Genomic DNA, 12082 nt, shown 5'->3' with positions numbered 1-12082 from the left:
CTTGATTCGGGAAGTGGTTTGGGAAAGGGTGGGGTGCAGGCTGGGACTTTTTCCAGACTAATAAATATTTTAAGTTAGGAGAAAAAAATAAAAATCTTGATCAATGTTTATAAATTAGATTAGTCTCTGGGGGTTTTGTGTAGTATTTTCAGATTTTTGTAACTAATGTTGTACTGATTTTATAAAAATATTTTTTTTCCTTTCCTACAGTTTGCTTTGCTGTTCATTTCCTTACTTTTTGCCTTAGTGTATTTATATTCTTTCTTTTTTTACCGATATAATCATTTATGACTGCAAATGTTCATTCCTATATACCCTGGGGTTTGCTATGTAATGTTCTCATTATTGTTTCCTAGAAAGTTTGCAATTGCATATTGTGTTTCTTATTGAATAGTTTAGAGGAGTTATTGTTGTTGGTTTCTTCCCTGAGTAAAGAATTTTCTGTTTTGTTATGTTAGTATTCATTTTTAATTGTATTTCATTGTAATTAAAATTTGTTATATGCTAGCTTTAGTTTTTCGAATATTTTGAGAGTTGTGTGTGTGTGTGTGTGTGTGTGTGTGTGTGTGTAGCAGGAGAGTAAAATTTTGTACATGTTCTAAAAGAATGTATGTTCAGTACTTTTAGGGTACAAAGTTCAGTTGAAATCTATAAAAAATAGCTTATTTGTTAGGTCTTTTTAATCCTATACTAGAGGCCCAGTGCATGAAATTCATGCACAGGGGGATGGGGGAGGGTCCCTCAGCCTGGCCTGCAACAATGCCAGCATCCTGTGCCCCGGCCTCTGGCCAGAGGCCCCTCCCTCCTTCCCTCTCTCTGTGTGGCCAGGGCCCGGGATGCTGGGCTTGTGTCGCCGGGGCAACGCCGCCAGCATCCCGCCCTGGCCACTATTGGTGCCGCCATATTTGTGACAGAGTGACGGTTAATTTGCATATTACCCTTTTATTAGATAGGAATTTTTTTGTATCTCCTTTTTCTGTCTTAGATTGAAAAAAGAGAATTAAAGTATCTTATAATTATTGAGTTTCCATTTCATCTATAATTTCAGCTTTGTAAATGTGTTTGCTATGTTATTTGGATCATAGATATTTATAACTATTTCATCTTTTCTTATTCCTAATTTTGATATTTTTCTCTTTTCTTCATGTTTTGAACATAACAAACTTTGCCTATTAATTAAAAAAAACAGCCCTTGAATTAACACATTAATCCCATAATTTTTTTGTTTCTTAATTTTTTTAGTGTTTGTGTATTCGTTTTATATTGCTGCCATAACAAATCAACCACACACCAAGTGGTTTATAATAAAACAAATAAATCATCTCCTTTGTTGTAGGTCAAAGGTCTGGGAGGACTAGGCTGGCTCCCTTCGGAGGATCGCACAAGCAGAAACTGACGTGTCAGCAGGGCTGTGTTCCTTTCGGAAATGCTCTGGGGATGAGCCCTCTTCTAGGCTCATTCATAAGTGTTTGGCCAAATTCCATTTCTTGAAGTTGTAGGTCTGAGGTCCTTGCTGGCTCTCAGTTGGGGACTGATCTTCCCCCAGCTACCTGCCAACCTTCTGGTGTTTTCAATGTCGTCTCTCTCCAGCAATAGCAGATCAAATTCATCTCACACTTCAAATCTCTGACTCCAAGTAGAGAAAGTTATTTGCTTTTAAGGGGCTCAGGTGATTAGGTTGGGCCACTTAGGTAAGACAGTATAGTCTCCCTATTTCAAGGTCTGCAACCTTAACCACAGCTGCAATTCCCTTTGGCCATCTAACATAACATAGTCTCAGGATCCACAGAGAGGCTCTGCATGGATGTCTTTGTGAGCCATTCTGCCTTCCACAATTTGTCCCTTTCTTCCTCCTGCTTTCCTTTGCTTAGGTTTATTATTCTCCTTTTAATTTTGTAGACTGAACAATTAGTTTATATAGCTTCATTCTGCCTTGTATAATTACGGAAACTTTTAATACCACACAGTTACCTCTAGAGATGTTCTGTGTCCTTTTGATATGCAATGTTCTCATTATTCTTTCCTAAATTACAATTGCAGGGTTGATTTATCCTTTGACACTTGCGTTAGTCCTGTGAGAAGTAAATACCATTAAAGAAGTACATGTGCAAGATATTTATGGAGAGGGAAAAGAAACTGAAGGGAAATGGGGAGGGAGCTGGAGGAGATGGAGCGAGACATCAGACTGCAATACAGGTCCGACTTCTGTGAAAAAGATGGGGAAGGAAGGCATTACACTGAAACCCTATGTTAACAAATCTTCATCAGGTTCCTTGAGCTAGTCACTCATCAAAGGAATACTACTCAGGCATTGGCTGGAGCAGCCAGTGGGAAGAGTACATGGTGATGAGTTTTAGGCTCAGCGGTCAAGGTCCTTGGCCAATTATGCTCCTTGTAATAGGAGATCTGAGAGGCACATTTTCATGTGAAACACTGGAATTAAACAACATAATTAAGTGGGGGGTTTTATTCAGATGATTAGAATTTTGCTTCTTTTTACTTATTCAGTTCTAGTTTCAGTGCAGTATAGTTAGAGTTAATGTCCGTGCTTTTTCTACTTTTGGAATAATTTGAAAGTTTCTTTATAGCCACGTGTGCTTGGTTATTGCTAATGTTCAGTGGGCACTGGGAAAGAATAAATGTTTGCAAGTCAGATTGGTATGTAAATCTATTAAATAAACTTTTTATTTTTCATATCTTTCTATATCCTTATTTATATTGTACTTATTTGACCAGTAAAGAGTCAAGAAAAGTCATTTAAGATCACTAGTATATCATTGCTGTTAGTTATAATTCTTCAACTGCTAGTTTTTAGTTCAAAGTGTAAGGTAAATATAGGTTGAAAACTTTATTTTTCACGGTGGATTCTACTTTTAATCTATAAAAATGACACGTTTGTCAATTTAACATATTTTGCCTTGAGTCATATTTTATCTAACAATATTGCCTGGCATGCTTTCTTTTTCTTTGCTTCTGCCAGGCATGTACTTGCTTATTATTTTTACTGTTAAAATAATCCTGCCTTTAAGTGTGCCTCCTATCAAAAGCCTGTTTTAAATGTGTCTCCTATAAATAGCCATTCATGTGTTATTGGTTTCCCACCCAACATCTATCTCTTCCAGCCTTCCCATTGTTCCCCGCTTTCTCTTCTGAGAGAACTCCGATTTTGTTAAGTGGCTCCTCTCCTCCAGGTGACCCTCTGTTGCAGGAGTGAAGTCTGTTTGGCCAAAGCCAACCATGGAGCTTCATTCCCCTTAACAGTGATTACTTTAGGCATGATCATGTCTAGATTTTCCAATCCAGTCTTTTTACCTAAAGGGATGTCCTCAATGTTTCCGACATTGTAGAAGGCACTCCCATCCTGGCTTTATGTGCCCTACAGTCATTTCACTTGGGACTCACTTGTGCGCATGTCAGAATCCCACCTGGAAATTCCCAAGGCCTCATCTTAGGCCACTCATGTGTGTTTTTCTCAGACCCTGGTTGTACATTTAAACACTTATTCAGTAAGTATTTTGTGAATATTTACCATTGGCCAGCAAATGTGCACTGAGGATGTAGTGGTGGTAAAGGACACAGTGGTTTACATTGTAACTGGGAAGACAAAGTAAAGAAATAATCAAATTAACAAATAGCTAGCCAGGGTGGGTCAGTGGTTGAGCACCAACACAGGAACCAAGAGGTCACCGGTTTGATTCCCAGTCAGGGCACACACCCAGGTTGCAGGTTACGATCCCTAGTAGGGGGCATAATGATGTCTCTCTCTATATATCTTTCTCCCTTCCTCTCTCTCTAAAAATCAATAGAAACATTATTTTTAAAAAAAAAACAAATAGCTAAACAAACTAATGTCAATAGTATGCTTTTGTGTATTATTAGGCAGCCTATTATCAAAAGAATATTAAAGACAGCAGAATGAATACTCTGTTTTTCTTTCCCTGAAGATGGTTATATAATTATTGAATCATTTCTTTGGGGGAAAAAATCATTTTCAAATGAAAATGTGTTTTAGACTCAAGTCTGCTTCCTGGATCCTTTAGGAATGAAGTATGATTAATGTAAGGGCTAGTGGTTTTGTTCACACACACAAAAAGTTCCTTTTTGTACTTTCATTAGGTAATGCAGCTCTTAGGAAAGATAGAGGCTTCCAATTCTGAACAAACCTCAAATTTAAAGATGGTCCAAGGGGATTATCGCCTTGAAATGAACCTTTTGGAGTTCAAGTAAGTAAATGGAAGATATTTAATTCTGTTAAATGCATTCTAAAGCGTTTTGCCTAATGAAAGCATTGGCATTAAATAAAAACCTACCCCAAAATATAAACCTGCTCAAGAAATAAAGCAATGAAACTGATACAGAGAATATTCTCACTAAAGTAGCTTATGCAATATTCATAATAAAAGAAAAAATATTAATTTCATCATTTTCTTTGTTTGCATCATATCTCAACTGAATTGATATACTCACTCAGATCTTTCCTATAAATTTTAACTTATCATCAATTGTGTATTAAAATGCCTCAATGTAAAGCACTACTGAATAGACATCGATTGCACACAATTATCAATTTTTAAAACGACTTTGGTTACAAGAGCTTTTTAAAAAGACTTTTCTAAGATTTTTTTCTAAGATCCTCTACTTGCTCCTTTACATTATCCCTCTTGAAGTCCAGTCTCTACCCCATCTTAAATTGAGCTTTTTCCCGGTGTAATGGAAAATGCAGTAAAGAAGACAAGAATCCACAAATATTCACATTTCTGGCCTCCTATCCTCAAATCTTTGTTTAAATGGCCACATTTCCTGGGATTCTGGTGCAGGCAAAGGAGCATTCTAGTCACTCGGCTGATGCTGCCTTACAGCCCTCCCTACTCTTGTTCTTTTTCCTGTCTATCTCACATCACTTGGATTTAATGCCTTGACCAAATCTAATAACCTAGTCTTCTCATAATACTCAGCTTGCTCCATTTTCCCACCCCATCTCTACCATATTTCAGGAAATCCAAGTGCCACTGACTATAGGATGTACCATATATTTTTGCACCGCTGTGACACGAAGCTAACAATTAAACTATAGTACACCTAACTTTAAGACACCTCACAATTTTAGAGATGTTAAATTGGGAAATGTGTCCTAGGAACAGTATTTATAACTAAAGTTCAGAGAAGAAAATGTCTTGAGTAAAGGGAAAACACCCACTTCATTCATACTCCAAAAAAGCATATTATGTTCTTAAGACCTAGCACAATGATAATGCTCAATAAATACCTGTGTGGTGCTTCATCTAATTCCTTTAGCTTTGAATTAAGATAAAGAAAAATGTCCAAAGAAAAGTAGAAAAGTAAACCATTTCTAGAAGTACAGTTTAAGAATTGATTTTACTGGGGGAGAATGGGACTTATAATCTGAAATGGAAGACTGGCTTAAAGAGATGAAGTGTATTAGCAAATAGGAAAGAGGGGGAAAGGCAATGTTTGGATCTAGGGCTAACTGCTGTACTGGTGATGCTGTGTACTTTTTCTATCTTTAGTCTTGTGGGAAATTGGTTTATAGACAAATAATCTAAGTAGTTAAATCTGAATGTTGACACTTTTTGTAATAGTATAAACTTAAATCTCTTTCTCACTTGAAATAATGAAGTTTTAAAATTTCATTAGTATTACTGTAGGTTATAGTGAGTTTATAAACCAGATTTTTCCCTAGGCAAATATTTACCAGTTCTAATGAGTCAATTACACAATTGACTCTTTTTTATTTAAACTTTCTCCATCATTTTTAAATTGAAAAGTAATCCCATTTGACCCAGTAATCCCACTTCTGGGAATATATCCCAAGAAACCAGAAACACCAATCATAGTGGCACAATTCACCATAGCTAAAATTTGGAAACTGCCTTAGTGCCCATCAGCAGATGAGTGGATTAGAAAACAGTGGTACATCTACACAATGGAATACTACGCTGCTATAAAAAAGAAGGAATTTTTACCATTTGCAACAGCATGGATGAACCTGGAGAGCTTTATGCTAAGCGAAAAGGTAAGCCAGTAAGAGAAAGATATATATCACATGATTTCACTCATATGTGGGATATAATGAACAACATAAACTGATGAACAAAAATAGATCCAGAGACAAAGAAACACTGAACAGACCATCCAACCTCAGAGGGAAGGCAGGGGAGGAGGAGGCAGGGAGAGAGATCAACCAAAGGACTTGTATGCATACATATTAGCACAACCAATGGACACAGACACTGAGATGGTGGGGGCTTGTCCGGGGCGGGGGGAGGGGTGGGAGTGGCGGGGGGGGGGAGGGCGGGCAGGGTGTTAATGGGGGGGGGGAAGGAGACATATATAATACTTTAAACAATAAAAAAGTAATATGCATTCATTATAACAAACACAATGAAACAAATAAAAAAAGAATTCACTATTTCAGCTTCTTAATGTAATCAATGCTAACACACCTTCCTCCTTTTTAATATAAATACAGGATGTCCCAAGAAATGTATACACACTTTGAATAATTATTCATTCCAATGAATAATTATTAAATCTGAAAAGAAAGAAGCATCAATTGAGCTACCATCTGTTAAGCGTGTATACACTTTTGGGACACCCTGTCTATAACAGAAAGAGGATGTTTTGTGTGTGTATTTATATTTATGTATAACATGTATATTATATGTAGATATATAAATTACTTGTATATAGAGAGAAAGCATGGAGTTTTTTGTTTTTAAATATATTTTTCTTGATTTCCAAAGGAAGGAAGAGGGAGAGATAGAAACATCAATGATGAGAGAGAATCACTGATCAGCTGCCTCCTGCATGCCCCCTACTGGGGACTGAGCCTGAAACCCCGGCATGTGCCCTGACCTGGAATCAGTTCATAGGTCAACGCTCAACCATTGAGCCATACTAGCCAGGTGAAAGCATGTTTTTTTTTAATTAATTCTATACACATTACTCAATAGTTTACTCTCAGTACATCTTGGATCTCTCTCTAGATCAATGAATATTATTTTTCAAAGCTGCATAATATTTTAACTTACAGCTATGCCATAATTAATTCAATCATTTATTTTATTGATAGATTTTTTTTCAATTTATGGTTACCATAAACAGAAAATTATTGTGTGTATATATCCTTAGATAACCTTAGATATAGGTGCTTTTGTTTCTACAAGCAACATTCCTAGGTCAAAGATATTATGTATTTATCAATTTTTATAAAAATGTAGCAATTTACACTCCCACCAGCAGAGTGTGAGCAGATCTTTCTCAACATTCTTACCAACACTGAAATTTCTCTTTTTTTAATATTTGCCAATTAAAGAATGGAAAACAACATCTTCTGTTTCATTTGCATTCCCTTCACCATTTGAATTTTCTTTGTGCATTACCCATTCTTATCATTTGTCAAATTTTGTGTTGTGATTTTCATCATTTTTAAATCAATTTATAGGATTCATTTACATCAGGGATATTCCCCTTTAATGGAGATATGTATTGCAAATGCATTTTCCTCAACGAGAATGTAAGACAGAGATAGGCCTTTATTTTTTCAATCAGAGCACTTGTCAAATCAAAGTAGATGGTGCATCAAATTTGTTTTTCTTTCTTTTTTTAAGTGTTTCTGATCAAAGAGATTAAAAACATTTTAATAACATTGAAGAGTAAATTTAATTTTCCCATTTAGAAAATTTAATAACAAATTCAAGTTTAATGGTAAACTAAATATATTTTATATTGAATTTAAGTCACAGTATTGTCTAAGGGTTTGCTAGTGAATTCCTGGGACTTTGGCACTGATCACTAGACCTAACAAAGGTGACACACAGGCTCTGTAATTTGAACCCTGCATTGAGCCTCTTTTTTCCAGAAGGGTCTTAGACGGTCAGCTAAGTAATGACCTAAGCCAGTGGTCGGCAAACTCATTAGTCAACAGAGCCAAATATCAACAGTACAACGATTAAAATTTCTTTTGAGAGCCGAAAACCGACTTCTGCACATGGGCCAGGAAGTTTCAATCGCATTGCACGTGCGTGCCCGCACGTGGTATTTTGTGGAAGAGCCACACTCAAGGGGCCAAAGAGCCGCACGTGGCTCGCGAGCCGCAGTTTGCCGACCACGGACCTAAGCCAACAGCTTAGTGCTCACAGAGCAAGTCTGGGCCATCATGATACACAGCTGTCTCTTAGCGCAGGTTTGGCAGAGGCGGCACCTACCAGTCACTCCTCTGCATGGCTCCTACTGCTGATGCTGTCTAGGTGATAGTGATTTATAAGAAAAGAAATAGTATTTGACTGTCGAATCTCAGAGGGAAGGCAGGGGTGGGTGGGTGGGAAGAGATCAACCAAAGGACTTGTATGCATACTAGTATATGCATAACCCATGGACACAGACAATAGTGTGGTGAAGGCCTTGGGGGACGGGGGGTGTGGGGAGATGCAGGTAAAGGCTAGAAAGGGTCAGTGGGGAAAAAGGGGGACGTCTGTAATACTTTCAACAATAAAGATAATTTTTTTAAAAAAAGAAACAGTATTTGGTCAATGAAACGAATGCATAGACTTGAATTCGATTGTACAACTTTGAAAATGCTAACACAGTGGAAAGTTACAAACTATCCAAGGCAAGGACACGTCTCATTCATCTTTGTATCCTCCGCACCCCTTATGTAGACACAAATAGAAGCCAATGAGTGAATGAGTGAATGAATGAATGGTTTTGAGCACCTATAATATGTGTTTTGGAATATCCAAAGACATAGCCACATACAATTGGAGAGAAAATGCATAGTGACAAGCTAAATACAGATAAAGCAAAAGTTAAGATAATGTTAAATGAAATATATCAGTAGGCAGAAATGTTCACCCAACTCTGTAGAGTGGGTCCCACCCCATTTTAAAGATGAGGAAACATAATTAAAGAGATTAAGAAATTAACCCAGCCATGCAGCTAGAACAGTGTCTGACGACAAATTTCAGATTATTTTTGTTAAACTTTGATGCTTCCACCTCATAATTCCCCTTATTAGTAAGCTAATCCTGTATGAAAATTTAGGGAAATAAAAGATCACATCTGCTAGAAACCAGAAAGGTATGACGCTGTGAACATGCTGGGACTTAAGCTCAAGTACAATTTGGAATTCCCAGGAAGCAAGTCTGCTATCAGAGTGGAGTTGGAGTTACTTTTTAATTAATGTCACAGAATATTAATAAGAAGTTACTTTACGGTGCATAAGTATACACTTAGCAGAAAAATTGTTTCTGGAAATTAATCCCTTGCTTCTGACATGTCTTCATTTGTATGCCATCCATACCGGAGCGGTCACTGGGATGTTTGCTCCAAGCCGCACACTCTGCCCTCCTCATTCATTCACTCTCCACACAGCTCTGCCCTGGGCTCTGCTGTGCCTATAGATCCCATTACATTTTCTTTTACACTTTTGTAACTTCCCCCTTATAATTGCCTTTGGTATGTATTTTAACCTGTATAAAAATTAAGAAAAAAAAAAAACACACCCAGCCAACATTATCCTAGTGAGGTTTCTAACCATAATTTAAAAATCTGACTTTTGTGTTTTGAGAAAAAATAAAGAAAAAGCTGTCTGTCTGTCTAAATGTTTATCTATACATACATACATCTACCCACCTATCTACCTATATATGTCTACATCTAATAGAAATATCCCCATAACCACTGGAATAGAGGCCTTAGGAACTAAAATGTGAAAACCATTCAAGATAACTCATCTTGTCGAGACTTTAACTGTAAGTTCTACAATTATAGAATAGTCATTTTCACATGGTAAATCATGTCTGTTATGTTAGGGAAAAGTCTAAGGAAAGAGAAAGATTTACATAAACTTTTACTTTATCCTTTTTGTCTTTCAAGGAGAATGCTATTTAAATAATGCTTTCGTAAACTACCGACAGAGTCTGACTTCTGATGGTTACCAGGAAAATGAGTCTCCAATGACAGGCAAAACCTTGTAATGAAAGGATCATAAGTAGTGATTCATTCTTTATGGCTTTACTTAAATTTCAGAATTTCAATTACTGACATGCCCTTCCAGAGATATTACTTGGGCACATTGGTTTTCAGAGGGACTTTAATATTGTATCTGTGATGAGAGTAAATGCTTTCATTTTATTTTCACACTAAAGGTGAGCAGTGAAGGCTGAATTCTCAATTGTAAAGCTACACCTGGGTTACCTGAGGATTTACCACCCCTCCTTAACCATTACTGTTAATTAATATTTCCAACAGAAACAGGGAAGGAAAGATGAAAATCAAAGATTAGATCTTTAAATAGCTTGGCAAGTCTATGATTTATTTGTGAACAGCCCTAATAAAAGGTATTGAGTGAGGAAAAAATTACTCATTTGTTCATTTATTTAGCAACTCTTTATTGAGCACTTTCTATATTCTAGCCAATGTTCACAGCCACGAACAAAGTAAAATTCTTGCCCTCGTGGAACTTAGTTAGGTTCTAAGGTGTCTTTCTCAGGAGAGCTAGAGAGGCATATACATGCTGTATATGTCCAGCATGTTTTAAGCAGTTTCCAGTGATAAATATCACACACTAAATTATCTGTGTAAATTTTTTCCTAAAGACACTACAGCAACTATTATTTCAAGCCACAATAATCTGAATATTTCCAATATCAACATGCATTATTCCTGCCCATCTAATATTTCTCTTTGTCCCGTGGTCGGCAAACTGTGGCTCGCAAGCCACATGCGGCTCTTTGGCCCCTTTAGTGTGGCTCTTCCACAAAATACCACGGCCTGGGCGAGTCTATTTTGAAGAAGTGGCGTTAGAAGAAGTTTAAGTTTAAAAAATTTGGCTCTCAAAAGAAATTTCAACCGTTGTACTGTTGATATTTGGCTCTGTTGACTAATGAGTTTGCCGACCACTGGCCTAGTCTAAAAGGGAATTTGAAATGGACATCTCACCAAGAGCAAGTCACAGACAGAAACCACTCGCCAGTCCTCATCCCTCATCCCACCTCTTCTCAGTCCCGTATTTCTTAGTCATTCCAGATGTGGCTCCCCTTTCTGCTCACACCCTCAGCCACTCTACAGGGACTTTTCAAATGGATGATATATGATTCCAACCCCCAGGAGTAACTCAGCACCACTTCAAGCCCTGCCCCTCCCCTACCCCGAAAGAATCCACTCAGAGACCCATGGGTGGCGATGGGCACTTTACTGAAGATTTCACCAGAGACAGAAAAGACAACCAAGGAACACTCTGCTTCCCCAAAGTCCTTTGGGGCTCTGTTCCTTCTCCCTTCCCCCTTCCCCCCTCCGCCTTTTCGCTGCTCATTTAAACAATGCAGGGCCTGTCCGGCCCAGCTCCTCTCCCAGCCTCCTGGCGGCCTGTGCAGAGGAGCGGTTCCCTTAGCGGTGCCCGCAGCTAAGACTGTTTCCCACACTTTCTAATAAATTTTAAATAAAAAATTACATTTAATGACATGTGAAGAGAACAAGACATTTAGATTTCAGCATATATAAAGTTAGATAAACTACAACCACGCTCCTTTGTTAATCTTTTTTTTTTTTTTTTACAAATAAGCCATGCTGGTTTGTGTCATCCGTGGCTGCTTTCTGGCTGCAATGGCAGCAGCAAGAACTCAGTGGTTGCAAGAGAGACCAACCAAAAAGCCTGAGATAGTTCCTGTGACCCTTTACAGAAGTTGGCAGCCCCTGCTCCCCGCCCAGGTGCCTTAGCAAAGTATTGCTTCCAGACACACGCATGCGCCCAGGGCTCCGGGAGGACCCTGCCTGGGTGGCACGAGTTTCCGTGTCCCGTGCAGGTGTTTTGGGGCACGTGGAGGGGGGTTGGCCGCAGCTGGGCTGAACACCGCTCAGGACAGCATCACAGTGTGCTCCCTCGGCGCACGTCACCCCTTAGTACTTGCTGCACACACTGACCCTCATCATCTGAAAACAAAACTACACAAACCAAAGAAAAGCACCTACAGATTTTCTTCAGAACTAACATTTACTTACTAAAATAAAACCAAATTTTCCCCTTAGACTGAATTCACTTTCAAATAATCTGTATGAGGAA

General features: G+C 38.0%; 1 protein-coding gene across 1 annotated transcript in view; it reads left to right on the top strand.

Moving 5' to 3' along the window:
• The window catches only part of FAM81B (family with sequence similarity 81 member B), a gene marked incomplete at its 3' end in the record, with an annotated part of 48079 nt that extends 35997 nt beyond the window's left edge, over positions 1–12082 (top strand). The window contains exons 7-8 of the mRNA XM_079797641.1: positions 4117–4223; positions 12049–12082. Of these exons, the coding sequence (XP_079653767.1) occupies positions 4117–4223; positions 12049–12082 (141 nt within the window). The remainder of the gene's footprint in view (positions 1–4116; positions 4224–12048) is intronic.

The sequence above is a fragment of the Cnephaeus nilssonii genome (assembly GCF_951640355.1).
Source record: "Cnephaeus nilssonii genome assembly, chromosome: 2".
In the NCBI taxonomy this organism is placed as follows: Eukaryota; Metazoa; Chordata; class Mammalia; order Chiroptera; family Vespertilionidae; genus Cnephaeus; species Cnephaeus nilssonii.
The sequence above is the reverse complement of the archived record's forward strand: the minus strand, read 5'-3'. Positions and strand labels throughout refer to the sequence as shown.